Source organism: Chiloscyllium plagiosum, chromosome 27 (assembly GCF_004010195.1).
Source record: "Chiloscyllium plagiosum isolate BGI_BamShark_2017 chromosome 27, ASM401019v2, whole genome shotgun sequence".
NCBI lineage: Eukaryota > Metazoa > Chordata > Chondrichthyes > Orectolobiformes > Hemiscylliidae > Chiloscyllium > Chiloscyllium plagiosum.
In genome coordinates, this window is record NC_057736.1 from 7,538,229 (window position 1) to 7,557,423 (window position 19,195).

The 19,195-nt window shown below is 40.1% G+C and overlaps 1 protein-coding gene across 1 annotated transcript in view; it reads left to right on the forward strand.

Moving 5' to 3' along the window:
• Positions 1–19,195, forward strand: part of matn1 (matrilin 1) — a 24,794-nt gene that overhangs the window by 3,506 nt on the left and 2,093 nt on the right. The window contains exons 2-8 of the mRNA XM_043717301.1: positions 3,093–3,320; positions 7,055–7,398; positions 12,585–12,807; positions 14,037–14,159; positions 15,206–15,610; positions 17,000–17,149; positions 18,396–18,485. Coding sequence (XP_043573236.1) covers positions 3,215–3,320; positions 7,055–7,398; positions 12,585–12,807; positions 14,037–14,159; positions 15,206–15,610; positions 17,000–17,149; positions 18,396–18,485 — 1,441 coding nt within the window. The 5' untranslated portion in view covers positions 3,093–3,214. The remainder of the gene's footprint in view (positions 1–3,092; positions 3,321–7,054; positions 7,399–12,584; positions 12,808–14,036; positions 14,160–15,205; positions 15,611–16,999; positions 17,150–18,395; positions 18,486–19,195) is intronic.

Consider the following 19,195-nt stretch of genomic DNA (forward strand, 5'->3'; position numbering starts at 1 on the left):
TCCCCACCCCTACCCTCCCCTACCTTATCTCTCCACGCTTCAGGCTCTCTGCCTTTATTCCTGATGAAGGGCTTTTGCCCGAAACGTCGATTTTGCTGAAGCTCCTGGATGCTGCCTGAATTGCTGTGCTCTTCCAGCACCATTGATCCAGAATCTGGTTTCCTGCAGTCATTGTTTTTACCTCTCAGTATTAATAGCCTCTTTCTTCAGTTGCTAATAACGATTTCAACTATGATGATTAGTTGTGGGCGGCATGGTGGCACAGTGGTTAGCACTGCTGCCTCATTGTTGGGACGAAGGGCCTGTTTCCACACTAATGTAATGTAATCTAATCTAAATGGATTTGCGGCAGATCCTTTAAAAAAAGACTGTTCCTTAAAGAATTTGTGTTTTATATTTAGAGAATAGCATTTCTCGCCACTATAATCATTGAAGACACAATCAGGTTCAGAATCAGAAGCAGAATTGAGCTTGATAAACCGGCTTTTTTTTTTCCCCCTCCCAAAGTTTGCAAATATGTTTAATACTGAGTAACCCGGCTTTCAAAATCATAGTCTCCAGCCATTTAGCTTGTATTGATTCTGTCTGTTGGAGGTGTGCAAATCTTGCGTCAACAGAGGAGCTGTTGCAGTTGGCGAGCGTCTCCATGGTCGCTGGGGAGCACGCTGACATTTTTTATCGTGGCTTCAGGTGGTCGAGGTACAAACTGAGACAGACTTAACCTCGGCACTTGTGGAACTCCAACTGGCCTCGGTTATCAGGCCGAGCGAATAGCGCCGATTCCGCAAACGACACCCATCTACACATCAAAGTCTTGCTGATAAAGTACAGGAGGGGCAATTCTGCTGAGACCGCCGACTCCACCCTAACTCCCCCAAAAGCAGCCATGTATGAAGCACCTGCACTATAACCGCGTGCTCCAAGACCTTTTTAAAAGCCGATTGTACATTAGTCCATTTCACATAGACGAAGATCTGTTGTAAAATGAATTCCTGGAAAAGTGTCGGAATAAGTCAATATTTGCTGAGCCGGAGTTTGTTCCTGATTTAATCAGTAGTGGTGCAGCGGTTTCCCCCCATTGCTGAACATAAGCAGCTTTTGTGTTTGCTTCGGGGCAACGTAAGATTTCACAGAACGTTCGCTGGAATTGCTCTTGCAAGTGTTCCAAATACTGTATAAGGGGAGGTCAAATATTTAAGCGATCTCACATTTGGAGCACTGTATGCAGTTCAGGTCTTCATGTTGGAGACACCGGGTAAGGTGCGCAGAAAGAAATTCTAGGCAAGGAGCGAAAGTATTGTTGCTACAGGGAAAGACAACTGGGCCGAGGCTTTCCTCCAGAGAGAGCAGTTACCTTCAAAATAATGAAGGGGGTTGAAGTTTCTCTATGTGGGGAGTCTAACATTGAACCGATAAATAGCCATCAATAAACTGGATACCAAATGTTGAGGCGAGTAGCAGAAACTCCTTAAGGGTGAACCAGGGGGGAGAAAGGGAATATACTTATACCAATAAAACAAAGAATTACATATGTTGGAAATCTGATACAAAAACACATTGTTGAAGAAACGCAGTAGGTCTGGGAGTGTTAGTGAAACAGAAACAGTTAATATTTCCAGTACAGTGACCTTTTGTTTTGCTTATGGGGTTAGTTTGAACATAAACACCAACATGATGGGTGTTGAACCAGGAGAAAATAGAACCGAAGTCATTGAAACCTCATTTAAACAAGTTTGTTGTAAATGAGGGAAATTGAATTTCTCCCTGCTTACTCCGAGTAAAGGAAACAAAACCAAAAACGCTGCAAAAATTGAATCAATAAAACCAGGCAATTGGACAACATTAGACTTTAAAATCATTTCACCAAACGGACACTATATTACCAATTTTAGCCATTGAATTGTGTTCAGATCTCAATATAATTCAATTATTTTATTCCTCATAGCAGCAAACCTGGTCTTTTCCTCTGAATGTGGACTGTAACCGCACTGAGGACCGCTCAATTCATAGAGTCTGAAGTCAGATGAAGTTTGGAAAATGCCTGAAGTGATCAAATAGAATTGCGAAGACTCACATTGGTCTCTGGCTTCACAAACGCTGCCTGACCTGCTGAGTGTTTCCAGCACTCGCTGCTTGTATTATTGTTGTAGAGACAAAAAAAACTGTAGATGCTGGAATCCAAAGTAGACAAGCAGGAGGCTGGAAGAACACACCAAGCCAGGCAGCGTCAGGAGGTGGAGAAGTCGACGTTTCGGGTGTAATTGTACCGAATTGGAGGGACTTTATGTGGCACGGGGCGGTTTTACAAAGTATTTTGTTAAATGGTCAGTTTTGAGAATAAGCCACATCGTGCAAAGTACGTACTGGGGCGGCTGGCAGTAGGGAGGCGAGGTCATTTCAAATACTATTAAATATACGAAGGGATAAAGAAAACTAAAAACACAATTACAAACGCGCGCCATTCGCGAAAGTCAAGCACGCCCATCGGAAAGTGAACTTGAGAGTAAAGTTCGAATCTGTCTGCATTAACATAGTCAAGGATGCTGCAGACGACAGTAATTTGTGCCAAACAATACTCATGTTCCACTGTAACCTGCCCTTTATTCGCCTCTGCTGCTGGCGATCCTTTATCGCTTAAATTGGAATCCAGGGAAAAATTAAGGAATTCGTCTTATTTTCAAGGTTTTGATCCCATATCTCCCGTCTGTACTTATAGTTTTTACAAAATAGAGGGCACCAGGTGGCAAGGTTTCAAATGTGCTGGGTTAGGATGTTAAAAAGAGACATTATTAAAATGTAAGCAGTTACAATAAAAAGTACAAACCCAGCACTCTACATCACCTAAACCATTCTAAATCATCCCTACTTTAAAAACTCCAAAACAGCATTTATGTACCGATCAAAAACCATTAAAGCTTTAGTTTGAATATATCCAGCCACTCTAATGTTTTTAACACTTCATTCCTTTTCTCCCCTGTTTAATTTATGCCAGTCTTACTCCCGTGACTTTATACTTGTTTTCTTAGTTATAAACGACTGAATGCTGGGGGATAATTTTGTCAAAGAGTTAAATGTCAACGCTTTTCCTGGAGCCCCTTCAGGTATTCCACACGTGTCAGACTGCATTCCAGCCTCTTGTTAATACCTAGAGCAAGTCCCGCTCTCTGCCACACTCTATCTTCAGCCTGGACTCCTGCAACTGCTTCGGGTCAAGATGACGGGACTTCTCAGTGGATTGCTCCTCCCGGCCCTAATCCTGGTTCAGGTGAATGGCGTTCCCAAAGTCAAACCTGTCAGAACTGGTCCACAGGTTTCAGCTGGTAAGAGGCTACAATCGCGTATTATTGTTTCAAAAAAAGATAACTAGCTCTAAATATCAATTGCACCTGATTTTTTTTATATTTTATGATCCCTTCTAATCCACAATGTAAAGGCAAATCACCAGGTTTTCTTTCCACCAAAAACCATCTATTTTCCAATTTTGTAAGATCCGTTTTCTTAAGTTGAGGTCACGATTTTTCACTGACTTGAAATAACTTTGGAAGAATATAATGTCAGGGAAATTGTGGCACTGGTGAGGCTAATGCAATTTTAGTTCAGAAAGTACTGTTAAAACAGCATTTTGACTCTTCAAAATCTTCAAACTGTGCTTTTCCTGTGGATCACATGGTCTGTCAGTGTAGGAATTTAAGGCTGAACGCCTGTATGGTGGGTTGAACAGTAAAACTAACCTTAAGTAAAGTTCTCAAGCTGCACTGCAATTGACATTTAAAATCAATGTGCAGATGAGCATGCAAACTCTTTTGTAGAATTAATTAATCCTAATAATGTAGCAATCTATTGCTCAAAACACTGAGGAATTGGAGTTCTTTTTGGTTAATTCCTGTAACATTGTGGAAAGATTGAGTTATTGTGCAAAAACATCTCTTAAACACAAAGGACAGTTCAAAATATCCCAAAGATATTGATATCAATTGGAACACCCAACCGCTGTCAAAGTCGAGATGGGCTACCTCAGGAGAGACCAGATGAAGCCAGGGACCTTGTACTTTCCATGTGTGTATGGTATTGTGCCACAATTCATGGAGCATTTATCCACTCAATCATTAGAAAAGCCGTCAATAGATCCAGAACAGTGATGCACTGTGTAGCTGTTGGAGAGAAGAAGTAAATGGGAGGGATTTTTGCATGTATATTATCACAGTTAGTAATTAGACTAGAACTGTTGCAGATATTCCTGGCATTTTTCTAGTCCCTGATGATATGTCATCTCTGAAATACCTGCTGCCAACATCTTCAGCACTCCAAAATATCATTTTTTTTAAACTTTCACTGTAATATTGACTTTGGGGTTGGCTATTATCAGCTCTCCATTTCATCATAGATTGTCATGTGAGGAAAGGATGAGAAGGTTGAACCTATTCTTTTTGGAGTTTAGAAGAATGAGAGTTGTTCTAACTGTAATATATAAAATATGAAGGGGATGATGGATGTTTGGTTGGGTAGATACTGCAAGGATATTTTCCTCATGACAGAATCTAGAACAAGGGGGGCACAGTTTCAAAAACATGGAAACGAGGACGGCTTCCTTTTCTCAGTAGACAGTAGGCTACTCATCTTTGCAATCCTTATTCTAAAGCATATTCAAGGCTGGGTCATTGAGTATATTCAGGGATGGGTTGTGCAGATTTGTGATGTATGAGGGAGTCAAGGGTCACATTGGGGAGCGGGAGTGCAAATCTGCAAGGTGCAGTTGAGGCAACAATTATTAAACTTAATCTTATTGAATAGTGTAGCAAGTTTGAGAGATTGTTGACCCACTGCTAATTCTATTTCTCATCTTTATAATAATGTTGGCTCCTAATTAAATTTCTAAATTATTAACTATGATTTGTTGTTGCTTTCCATGACATTGTGCTATTCATTGTTTCTAATTGAAACCGTAGAACTCTCCTGATAAGTTAGTTTGCAAGCAGCACAGTCATTTCATATCAAACAAAATGCTTAAATTAAAAGGAGCTGTGATCAAATGAATGAGAAGAATCAATTTCCCTCAACAGAATGGTCAATAAACTGGGGGCATTAGGTGATGTACTTAGCAGAAGGTTTTGTGGGGAATTGAGCTTTTCACCCATGTAGTGGTTAGGATTAGGATCACACTGCTTAAAAGGATATTAGAGGTAGAAACCCTCATTGCATTTAACGATAACCCTACATATGCATGTATTGCCACAACCTAGAAGGGCTATGAACCAAGATCTGGAGCATGGGATAGCTCTTTCAGCCAGCATGTGTCACAATGGATTGAATGGCATCTTTCTACACCAGGAAATTTCTCTGTTTCAATCAATTTCCAATTGGCTGAGTTTGATAATCAGAAGTAATGTTTCTTTTCATCATGCCCAATGAAAATCTCCATCTTTTGCAGGAATTTGTTATAATACTTAATTCAACCCATCTCTGTGGAGATGCTTTTGCAAAACTCTAACATTCCACAATGCATTGCAGAGAATGTGCTACCAATTTACAAGCAACTTTGAGGGATCTAAGCACTTGAACACCAAGATCCCACTGTTCCTCCACACTGCCAAGAATCCTGTCTTTAATCCTATATTCAGCATTCAAGTTCCACCTTCCAAAATGCATCATTTCACATTTATCCAGGTTGAACTCCATCTGCCATTTCTCAGCCCAGCTCTGCAGCCTGCAACAGCCATCGATACTATCAATGGCATCTGCAACCTTTGTGTCATCGGCAAATTTACTTACTCACCCCTCAACCTCCTCACCCAAGTCATTTATAAAAACTACAAAGAGCAGAGGCCCAAGAACAGAGCCTTGCAGGACACCACTCACCACTGACCTCCAGGCAGAATACTTTCCATCTACAACATTCTCTGCCTTCTGTCAGCCAACCAATTCTGAATCCAGAGAGCCAAATCTCCCTTTATCCCATACCTCCTGACTTTATGAATGAGCCTACCATAGGGAACCTTATCAAATGCCCTGCTGAAGTCTATATACACCACATCCACTGCCCAATCTTCATCAACCTGTCTTATCACCTCTTCAAAGAACTCAATAAGATTTGTGAGGCATGACCTGCCCCTCTCAAAGCCATGCTGACTGCTTTTAATCACGCTATGCTTTTACAAATAGTCATAAATCCTATCACTCAGAATTCTTTCCAAAACCTTGCTGACCACAGACGTAAGACTGACTGGTCTGTAATTGCCAGGGATTTCCCTATTACCCTTCTTGAAAAGGGTAACAATATTCACCTCCCTCCAATCCTCTGGTACGACTCCCAGAAATTTGCTGTATCATTATGGCCAAAGTGGTTCTTTTGTTAAAGGTGCTGTTAAGGTGAGAAGCTTAAACTGATTCAGGATCATTCTTGGTCTGCAGTGAGTTGACTGTTTACATCAAAGTTATGAGAGGGAAGTTTAACTTGGCCTCAGTGCCTCAAGCTACAGTGATTCTAGTGACACCTGCTGGAAGGTGAACCACAGACCTATTAGAAAGAGATGAGATATGCTTTGGCACTGGTGCTTTCACAATGAACTACTGAAAATTATTGGTCTAGTTTCATACTTTCAAGGACAGACAATTGGGTGACATGCCAGAAGATTAGATCTCACCACTCATAACATAAAGCAATGATTTCAGAAAAAGAGCAGGAAGATAAAGTATTCAGTGGAACAATCAAATGAAAGCAAACAACTAGAAATGCTGGAAATCTGAAAACAGGAAATATTGGAGAAACTCAGCAAATCAGGGAGTATTAGTGGAGAAAGAAACAGTTACCGTTTCAAATCCAATTTGACTTTTTCAGAACTGCGGAACATTCATATACTTTAAGTCTGTTTTTCTCTCCATAGATGCTGCCTGATCTGCTGAGTTTGTCCAGCACTTTCTGTTCAATAAAACAGCACCCTCCATGATATTAGCAACAGTATTCCTTTTATAGATGAACTTTAATGTGCTATATTAAACTGAACTTCTTTAAACTATTTCTGTTTTGCTTTATCTCATTCCTTTCTTTCTCTTACAGGCCTGTGCAGGAGTAAACCAAGTGACTTGGTCTTTATTATTGACAGTTCTAGGAGTGTTCGCCCATCTGAATTTGAACAGGTGAAAGTGTTTGTATCCCAGGTAATCGAATCCCTTGACATTGGTCCAAATGCCACCCGCGTTGGGGTGGTTAACTATGCCAGTACCGTCAAAAATGAGTTCGCCCTTAATGCACATCGCAACAAGGCAGGCGTCCTGCGAGCTGTCTCCCAGATCCAGCCACTCTCCTCCGGTACCATGACTGGCCTCGCCATCCAATTTGCAACCAATATTGCTTTCAGTGAGTCTAATGGAGCACGGGTCAAGACTGATGCAGCCAGCAAGGTAACTATAGAAACCTCTTTTATAAACTGGAAATTAACAATATTTTTCAAATTCTTTATAAAAATCTTTATAAAATAGGTAATTTAACTTATTTTAAATTTGGTCAGTACACCTTATGTATTCATTTATATGTATTCAAATATAATTATCCACTTGGTTTCAGTTATGACCAGGTTTGAGAGGCTTTCAAAGTGTTGATTTGTATCACTACAACAATTTCTCAACTCCCTTCTGAGGACAATTGTCTATTCTCATCAAGTAGCCTGTACCAACCCTGATATCCTACCCACTGTTCCTGGTGTTTTGGCAATCACAATGCAAAGTGCAAAGATTTCAATTTTTTTGTACTTGCTATTTACTCAGTGCAGGTGGCTATCTTAGGAAGAAGGTTTAACTGAAGATCATTTTGCTCAATAAATCTTCAAGTATAAGTAAGTATTTGAATTGTTTGTCAGATCAGTAGTAAAACCATTTTAATATATATATAGATATATATATATATGTATGGGATATGACATCACTGGGTACGTCAGCAGTTATTGCTCATCCCTAACTTCCCAAGGAGCTATTAAGAGTCAACCATGTTGCTGTGAGTCTGGAGTCACATGTAGACCAGACCAGATAAGGATGGCAGATTTCCTTCCCTAAAGGGCATTCATGAACTCGATGGACAATCGACGATGGTTTAATTGTCATCATTAGATTAGCTGTGCTTTTACATTTCAAATTTCACCATTTGCAGTAGTGGGGTTCAAACTCATATCCTCAGAACATCAGCCTGGGGTTCTGGATTACTTGACCAGTGACATTACCACTACGCCATCAACTTCCCCAAAAATGTCTCATTATAGATGGTTAGTAGGAATGACAGTACAAGTCCATTCCTCCAACAATTTAGAGATACCTAATGTTCCAAACTTCTTGCCATAAAAGGATCATTGCTTTTAGGATCAGCAGAACCTAACACTGCAACAAAGGTGAACAATGCATGTCTCTTAATAAGATTGCATTGTCAATGTTGTTTTATTTTGTGGCTGTTCAACAGGCCAGTTTAATTCCACAGCTTCATCTACTAATATGGATCAATTGATGCTTTGAACTTATCAATGATAATTCAGTATTTAAGAAGCCATTTGAAATTGACACTCAAGGTGCTTTCAAATAGGGTCAGGTTTGGTTTCTTAAGGCTAGGTCTCACGCAGTGAACTTTAAACAGTCCCTGCCGCATGGATCTTCCCCAATTTAAAAGCCTCTTCATTGCAATCGCATGTCTTTGGTAGTTTTGTTTGTCTCTGGATTATGGATCCAATTATTTTCTCCCCTCCTTTCTTGAACAGTAAATTCTCCCCTACATGAATCAAGTTACAGGGTTATACAGCACGGAAACAGACCCTTCGGTCCAACCAGTCCATGCCGACCACAATTACAAATTAAACTAATCCCATCTGTCTGTGCTTGGCCCATATTCCTCCAAACATTTCTTATTTGTGTATTTATCTAAATACCTTTTAAACATTATAGCTGTACCCACATTCACCAGTTCCTCTGGAAGTTCATTCCACACACGGGGTACTCTTTAAAAAAAAAAATTCTATGTTGGCTTACCTGAAACTCCTCTCTAGATTTTTCAAATTTCATGTCGTCTGTGGCTGTTGACCTTAGGAAGCATAAATGTAAAAACTGGTCTCATTCAGTGTAAAGGACCTGGGATCCTTGCAACCTAATTCCAGTGTACAGGCTAATTTCAACCTCTGTGTCTGAAATCTCATCTAGATTTAACTCCAGCTCCAAGTATTACTAGCAACTGTTAGAAGAATCTCACCAATACAGGAATATCAAGTTGACAAGGTGACAGTCAAGGAAGTCTTAAAACTGGAAAAAGAGGTAGAGAGGCTTATGGAAGGAATCCACATTTTAACTCATAGCAAATGAAGCCATACCCACCACTGGTGGAGCAATTAAAATTGGTGATGTGTAAGGATGTAAAAAAGAGCTAACTCAGGATCACTGGGAGAAGCCACAGCTCCAGACTGAATAAGAAAGGGAATACTGGGTGTCCAAGCTTGTTTTTATTCATTCAAGGGATGTTAGCATCACTAGCTGGGCCAGCATTTATTGCTCATCCATAGTTACCCTTGAGGAGGTGGTGGTGAGCTGCCTTTTTGAACCGCTGCAGTCCATGTGCTGTAGGTACACAATGGTGACCATACTGTTAGGAAGGCAGTTCTAGGACCCTGACAGAATGACAGTGAAGAAGCAGTGATGTTGTTCTACTTGAGGATTGACTATTACTTGGAGGGGAATTTGTAGGTGGTGATGGTGTTTCTAAGCATCTGCTGCCCTTGTCCCTGTAGATAGAAGTGGTTGTTGGTTTGGAAGGTGCTGTCTAAGGAGCTTTGGTAAATTTCTGCAGTACGCACTGTTTCTACTGAGTGTCAGTGGTGGAGGGAGTAATGCTTTTGGGTATGGTGCTTTATCCTGATGGTGTCAAGTTTCTCGAGTATTATTGGAGCTGCACTGATCCAGGCAAGTGGAGAATATTCCATCACACTCCTGACTTGGGACTTATAGGTGGTAGTCAGGCTTTGGGGAAGCAGAAATGCAGGAAGATTCCTGCTCTTGTAGTCACTGTATGTATATGGTTTGTCCAGTTGTGTTTCAGGTTAACCCTCAGAATGCTGATAGTGGGGGATTCAGTGACGGTAGTAACATTGAATATCAATTACACTGTGTTAAAATTCTAGTAAAAAATGATTTTAACTGAGGTTAGTACAAATGCTGATCTCCACGTAATTGGTGACAGAGGAAAGGAATTCTAAATAATAAGAGGTCTTTGTAGCCTCTGAGGAATATGGGAAGAACAACAGAGAAGGTCTGACCATAGGAGTACTAAAAAGAAAGTTGGAATCCAGAGGTCACAGAGTCATTGACTGCATGGAATGAAGCCATTCAGCTTAGCTAGTCCATGGCAGCCTCCGCAGAACAATGCACTCAATCTCACTCCTCACTTGGTCTCCAGCCTGCAAGTTTATTTCCTTCAAGAGACCAACAGATTTCCTTTTGAAATCATTGATCATTTTCATGTCCACCATTTCATGGGCAGTGAATTTTAGGTCATTACCACTAACTGCAACAAAAATGTCTTCCTCACATTCACTCTGCATCTCTTACCGAAAATCTTCAATCTGTATTCTCTAATCCTTGTACCATCAGCTAACTGGATGAGATGTTCCTTGTCCATCTTATCTAAACCTATTGTAATCTTGACCACATCAAATCTTTTCTCAATATCGTTTGCTCAATAGAGAACAACCCCTGCCTTTTCAACCTAATCTTGTAACTAATGGTCTCTCCAACTCCCTCCAATTGCAAGAACAACTCTGATTAAAAAAAATACTTGCACCTTCTCAAGGATCTTTCCTCAAGTGCCTACAACCTTATGCAATTCTCTAGTTGGAGCCATAACAAGAGTTTTATCTAGTATCAGTGCCATATCCCTGATTTTGTGCTTGATGGCTCCATTTATGAAGTCTAAGATCCCAGGACCTTTGCTAATCACTCTCTCAATATGTCCTGCCATTTTCAAAGACTGATGCACATAAACTTCCAGGTCTTTCTATCCTGTCACACTTCAATTCTAAGCCCATTAAATCTTTATTGCCTTTCCCCATCATTTCTGCCAAAATGCCTCATCTCACACTTCTCAGTGTTAAACTCCATCTGCCACTTGCCTGCCAATTTTTTACATTAGATTTAGATTATTTACAGTGTGGAAACAGGCTCTTTGACCCAATAAGTCCACGCCGACCCACCGAAGCACAACCCACCCAGACCCATTCCCCTACACTTACCCCTTCACCTAACACTCTGGGCAATTTAGCATGGCCAATTCACCTAACCTGCACATGTTTGGATTGTGGGAGGAAACCGGAGCATCCGGAGGAAACCCACACAGACACTGGGAGAATGTGCAAACTCCACACAGTCGCCTGGTGTGGGAATTGAACCCGGGTCTCTGTTTTGTTGTCCTTCTACAAGCAAGTCATATCCTTCTTACTACTTCAAGTTTATATCAGTGGCAAATTTTGATACTTACTTTCTATTCCTAGAAACAAGTTATTTAGATAAAAGCCAGTGTCCGAGCACTGACCCTTGACAAGTAACATCATCACCCTCCAGTTTGACAAACAAGCAATTATCATAACTTCCTGCTTTCTTTCCTTAAAATATGTTTTATCCAACTTTTTTTTATTCACTTGTGGGACCTGGGCGTTGCTGACTGGAGCCTGTCCCTAGTTGTCCTTGAGAAGGTGGTGTTGAGCTGTCTTCCTGAACTTCTGCAGTCCCTGTGCTGTAGCTAGACCCACAATGTAGTTAGTAAGGGAATTCCAGGATTTGGACCAAGTGAAGGAAGCATGATATATCTCCAAGTCAGGATGGTGAGTGGTTTGGAAGGAACATGCACGCTGGCCCTCTTATTCTAGAAACCTCAACTTTGTTCAGCAGCCTTTTATGTGATATTATATCCAATACTTTACTAAAATCCATACACACAACAACCACTGCATTTCCTTTATCTACTTTCTCTGGTACTTCAACAAAACTGCATACTCCTCACCTATAATATTAGGAAAAAGATAAAATAGTTCATTTAATGATTGTTTTGGGGGGAAAGATGCCCAAATAAATAAAAATCAATAGTTTAGTTGCCAAAATTATGTGTTAAATGTATAATTTACTCCCAACAGCTTTCTTGGGACAAGGACCTCTGTTTCCAAATGTGCTGTACCCACATTGACTAGTAATTCTATGTCTAACTGTCCTGTACCCACCTCAATCAGTAGGACAAGTTTCATTAATGTGCATCAAAGACAGTAATGCTACCTAAAATCCACAAGAGATCAGGATAGCGATCTGATCAGATATACTCTGCCCAGAACTTTGGGACTGTGTTCTTGGTGTACCTACCCTGAAGGACAATGACCACTAGTGATACCGGGATCATTTCCAAGGTTAACCACTTTGAGAAGCATTGATTAATAGTACATTTGCAACGGGTATTGATCATAATTTGCAGGCACAGACACTTGTGGCTTCACTTTAAGCAAAATAAAGCAATAGAATAAAATCAATCCACTCATAATTATTGCAGGAAACTGACCATTTCTGTGTCCATCTACCTTCAGGTTGCCATCATTGTGACCGATGGCCGGCCCCAGGACCGAGTGCGGGAGGCAGCCACACGGGCCAAGCAGAGTGGCATTGAGATCTTTGCCATTGGTGTGGGCAGGGCAGAAATGAGCTCACTGCGTGAAATTGCCAGCGAACCCCTAGAAGACCACTTAGACTATGTGGAAAGCTACAGTGCTATCGAAAAACTTTCCAAAAAATTCCAGGAAGCGTTCTGTGGTGAGTAAAGCACCAAAAAATGAAAACTGGTGTCAGTCTCATAGCACCACACTTAGATCATAAGTCAGAATAATATACTGATCAGTCAATGTTTGATCTGAACTAGTAACCACCTTAAAAAGCTATTCAAGCAGCTTTCCAGTCAGCAGATTCATTTTATTTCTTGGTGATATGATTCAAGTGTAACTAAAACTGGAATTAGACAAAGGTGTTGATTATCACCAGTTCTCTTCAGTGTCTACGCAGAAACAATGATTAATGAAGCGTTTGCAGACACATAGGGTTGGCTTTAAGATTGGGGGATGGAAGAATTGTAACACCAATTATATGGGAAAGACAGTATTCAGTAATGAATAACTAATCGTTAGCTTGAATAAACATTTCAAAAAGCATTTTGTAAAGAGCTTTTTTTTCTCTTTCATGTTATGTGAGCATCACTGGAGGGACCAGCACTTGTTGCCTATCCCTTGATCTGAGCAGCTTGCTAGGCCCATTTCAAAGGGAATGTATAAGTCAAGCACATTGCTGTAGGTCTGGAGTCACATATAGGCAACAGATATCCTGCATTCAGGGATATTTATGAGCCAGATGGGGTTCTATGACAATCAATGATAGTTTCATGATCACCGTTACTCAGATTAACTTTATATTTTACGATACTTTATGAATTGCATTTAAATTTAATCAGTTAGTAAGAGGCAATGGCTTAGTGATACTATCATGAGACTATTAATCTGGAAACTCTGAAAATGTTCTGGGGACCTTGGTTCAAATCCCACCATGGCAGATGGTGTAATTTGAATTCAATGTTTTAAAAATCTAGAATTAAAAATCTAATGATGACCATAAAATCATTATCAATTGTCAGGAAAAACCCATCTGGTTTACTAATATCCTTCAGGGAAGGAAATTGCCATCGTTCCCTGGTCTGTTTTATATGTGACTCTAGACACACAGCAGTGTGATTGACTCTTAACTGCTCTCTCGGCAATTAGGGATGGGCATGAATACTGGCCTAGCCAAAGATATCCACATCCTGTGAATGGACAGAAAAATAAAGCTGCACACCACAGTGGGATTTGAACCCAAAGGATGAAGTGCTGTGGGAGTGAATAAGCAAAGAAATTTGCTTAAGCTAATTAGGAACATAGAGAGGATCTGGTTAACAGACAACCTATTTCCAGATTCTGCTTTATCAGAATTGACACAGCTTGAATTTTGTGTTTCAGTGGTGGATCTTTGTGCCAGTGGAGATCATGATTGTGAACACATCTGTGTAAGCACACCTAGCTCTTACAAATGTGCCTGCAATGAAGGATTCACATTAAATCCGGATGGAAGAACATGCGGCAGTAAGTTTTATTTCAGAATGGAATCAAAAAGTTACTAAACTAAAGCTTAGCTGACTTGCACATATGAATATAAGACTTTCAGATGTACTGAAGCAATGCTTGCCCTATCTACGCAGCTTTGTATACGACTCCATCCCGATATGACTGATGCTAGTGCCTAAATAACACAAAAGCAGAGGTAACAAAAAAGGTCTGTGGCTATTTTCGAAATGAATTTGGGAAAGTCCACTCCATATCCTTTGAACAATCAGGTTAATGTCAGGAGATCAAGGTTGCCTATGATGATTATTGGATTGAATTTGAATTGAATGGAATTTAAATTGAATTAAATTGATAAGTCTATTTTGTCCTATCCTGTAGCAATTTTAAGGTTTTAACTGAAACTAAGCTGTTTTGCTGATTCTCAATCTCCCTAAATGAGCTTGTTGGTCTGAAATCTGCTGTAAATTTGGGCATGTGTACAAAGCTATTTATAAGTAAAATTGAAACCCAAATTGTTGACATGATCTCTAATGGTGAAAGAGGCTTGAGCAGCTGATCAGACCACTCCTGTTCCCATAATTGTGGTAGGTGAAGTTGCATGAGATGTTTGAGATAACAATCACCCTCTATTATGCGCTACACCATCTTTTGTAGCTTTTCCATGCATTAACTACCAGCTCTGTGAAGAATTTATATCTTGACTGTATTACCACCTACGCTGATATGAGTTTATAATCTATGTTTCATTGTGCTGGAGTGTATTTGATAATGAACATCATAGATCATCCCACTAACAAACCCATTAACAATAATGTTGTAAATAAATCATTCTAAGCCAAATTCAACATAATTACTCATTTTTTTCACTATAGACCATATATCTTCTGACATTAGGGATATTAGTTTACATTTTCAGATGTTTTCCCAAAGAGTTTGATCCTGAATGTATCTTTTATTTGGCCTTACAGGGCACAATGAAATCATCAATAGTTCATAGAAGTGGAAGGGGAATGTGTAAGACCTTTTTTTTCTTCTTTAAATTCTTATTTTAACTTTGCACACAGCTTGCAGTTCAGGAGGCGTTGATTTAGCTTTCGTCATTGATGGGTCCAAGAGTGTGAGACCTGAAAACTTCCAACTGGTAAAAAAATTCATCAACCAGATAGTCGACGCCCTAGATGTTGGTGATCAGAATGCACGTATCGCACTCATTCAGTATTCCAGCTCAGTCAGGACAGAATTCCCTCTCAACAAGTTCAAAACCAAACAAAACATCAAGACCGCAGTCAAGAAAATGGAGTACATGGAGAGGGGAACAATGACAGGCCTGGCCCTGCAACATCTCGCTGAAAACATTTTTGTTCCATCACAAGGCGCAAGGGAAAATATCCCAAAAGTCGGAATCATCTTTACAGATGGCCGTTCACAGGATTATATTAATGATTTTGCTCAAAAGGCCAAAGATCAAGGTAATAATTACAGAAAATAATTTTTGTTGTATACTTTAAATTAGCTAGTATACTTTGCACCTGTAAACATCTGTTACACTCCAAGTAATACATTACTAACATCTGGTCCTTGTGTCAAATATATCCTTCGCCCTGCCTCCAAACCGTGGACTTGAAGTTAGTAAACCAAGGTCTCTCCTACCAATTGTTGTCTCCTTTGGGAAAGGACCACTGTGATATCTGCCAGTCAGGAACTTAAGTCACTAGAAACTGGCCTTCCTGGGGTCAAGAGCCAAGGCAAGTTGCCCGCTTAGAGGTCTAGACGAACCAATCAGCATGCCAACACATTGGATTCCGGTTCCAGAAGCCATTGCTGTGCATTGACCTCAGAGGACACACAATGGAAAAGAATTAGGGGAAACGTACGCTTCGACCATAAGAGGAAAACCCCACATGCCTACCCATTCCTCCAGAGCAGCTGGACAATCAGAGACCAGTACCTTTTCAATGTAGGCAGCACCACTGGGAGAGCAAGGAGTCAGAACAAGGGTGATTGATGATGTTGTGGGGTCCATGTGAAGCTGGTGGCTGTTAGGCAGCATAAGGAGGTGCAAAGGCAGGGGCATGGTTTTTAGTGGGCCCCACTCCTTCCTGATGCCAGATCAAACAACATCCACCCCAGACCTTGGAGTCTGCAATAATTGTTCACTAAGGGCCTCAATTGGTTTCAGAGAGTGAGGTTGGGGAAAGGTCATTTACAAGCCTTCCTATACTGGACTGAACCAGACGCAGAGGCAGGAAAATGATATCCTCAACTGGCTGCCATCCAATTAAATGCCTTCCTGCCTCCAATTTGCCTTAGTAAGGACATTAAAATTCACCCTAAATGTCTGTCTGTAGGCATTACATTTTGCAACATCTGTGTCCATATCTGTTGCAGTCCTCAGCACCTTTTTCTGCAAAGCTATCACATTCTTAAACATCTATTAGTGGAATGTATCTCAGTTTTCAATGTTTATGTCTATTACAGTCCTCAAGCACTTGAGGCCCATTGGAAAGCCAACATAAAACTGATGACTTGTTGATTTATGAAATCTCCTCCTATTGTCAGTCTTACATTCCCCACATTTCCAACAGGAGTTATTGAATGGCGATAAAAAGATTTTGTTCAGATAGAGCCTACAGCTCCTTCTCAATATAGCAATTACCCATCATGAAATGGCACTACAACATTTGTTATTTTCTGTACACAATCCTAAGAAACCAAGTGTGCAATAGCAACAGATCATACCAGGTTCTAAATACAAAACATACTGTATTGATGCTGATCAACACTGATATTCATCATAATGTAGTTTTATGTACAAAATAAGGGTATGGGTAATTAATATTTCACTTTATCTGTTTCAGGAATTAGAATGTTTGCAGTCGGAGTGGGGAATGCACTTGAGGAAGAATTAAGGATAATTGCTTCAGATCCAGTGAAGGATCATTATTACTATACTGCTGATTTCAAGACGATGAATAAAATTGCTGATAAATTACAGGTTAAAATATGTGGTAAGGAATATTCTTGCTGTATAATTCAGCGTTTGTCCTAGCTGTCTTAATCCAAAGATATTCAAACTTCTCAATTTTTGGGAACTCTGCAAATTCTCTACAATGTTGTTGTATGCTGAGGATAGCCTGAAAAAAAAAGACGTTTTCTCCATGAACCCATACCCTAATTTCAATAAGACAATGTCAAAAACTCAAAGGATTATAGTTAAGATTTTAGGAAATTAGTTTGATTCACTTGCAACAACAGAACTACAAAGCTGACAAGTCTAGATGGGACCATGTCAATATTGTGGGCAATCTCAAATTAGTTTGTAAAAAATTGAACCATTAAGTGTTCTGTATAAAATAGCTGAAACATTTGTCTATATATTTTCAACTCAACACATCAGTAATATGGCATAAGGTTTTACCACTGCTCCTGCAGCTATACCATTACTCCATGTGGTGGAACACTTAGGCAACAACAATCATAACATGTAATCATTAGTTTGAATCATATTGACCAAACAAATGTTATTAATAATTCAGTGTTCGTTCATGACTTCTAAGTTCAATATACAGCTAAAATCTTGAACAATGCTTTCAAAAGAAATCTAGACAGATCTTCAAGAGAAAAGAAAGGAATAGTAAGATAAGCAAAAAGACTGAGATGATTCAGTGGAATAAAAGATGGCGTGGATAGCACAGACTAATTGACCCTGTTTCTGAGCTATTCACATCATTAAAATTTGATAGGACAAACCTCTGTGTGTAGGAAAGCAGATGCTGGAACAAATTTATTTATTCTTTATGACAACTTGCAAAACAGATGTGTAAAGGACAGCTAGCAATACCAAACCAAATGCACAATCACCTGATGAAGGAGCGGCACTCTAAAAGCTAGTGCTTCCAATTAAACCTGTTGCACTATAACCTGGTGTTATGTGATTTTTAACTTTTAATTTTTAACTCAAACACCGACTTCTCCAAATCAATACAGCAGTGGTACACTTGGATAAATTCACATTGTGTTACACACTGGCAATATCTATTTTGAAGAGCACTGCAGTGGAAGGCCAAGAACTGCATTGTGTAGACCTTGAGCTACGTCATACTTACAAGGCAGCACCTTTACAATTTCACTGTTTATAATACACTGTAAATATCCTAACAAATGACTGTATAATGGCATACTGCTGCAGCTAGTAATTTATGGCATGTCTGGAATATTTTACTGTTGTTCCCTCATGTTTTATTCTTCTTTCAGCTGCACCTGCTAAAGACCCTTGTGCTTGCGAATCACTTGTGGAATTCCAGACAAAAGTCGAGAAAATAATCAAAACACTGACAGCAAAACATATCCTTTTAATCACGTGTGTGGTTCACTGTTAAAGAAAAACTAATATTGGATTATCCATAATTTAATTGAACAACTAATGGAGGAAAATATATGTAGGTGATATATAATATTCAGGGTGGCACAGTGGCTCAGTGGTTAGCACTGCTGCCTCACAGCACCAGTGTCCCGGGTTCGATTTCAGCCTCAGGCAACTGCCTGTGCCTGTTTCCTCCCACAGTCCAAAGATGTGCAAGTTAGGTGGATTGTCCATGGGAAAGGCAGGGTTAAGAGGATAGGATAGGGGATGGGTCTGGGCGGGATACCGTTTGGTCAGTCATTGCAGACTCGACAGGCCTGCTTCCACACTGTAGGGATTCTATGATTCAGTTCTGAACTCTTCTTGTAATTGACCTATTGCTGTTTATGACTGACCATACTAACTATATTGGAGGAGAAAGTGAGGTCTGCAGATGCTGGAGATCAGAGATGGAAATGTGTTGCTGGAAAAGCGCAGCAGGTCAGGCAGCATCTAGGGAACAGGAGAATCGACGTTTCGGGCATTAGCCCTTCTTCAGGAATGAGGAAAGTTGGTCCAGCAGGTTAAGATAAAAGATAGGGAGGAGGTTTTATCTTAGCCTGCTGGACCAACATTCCTCATTCCTGAAGAAGGGCTAATGCCCGAAACGTCGATTCTCCCGTTCCCTCGATGCTGCCTGACCTGCTGCGCT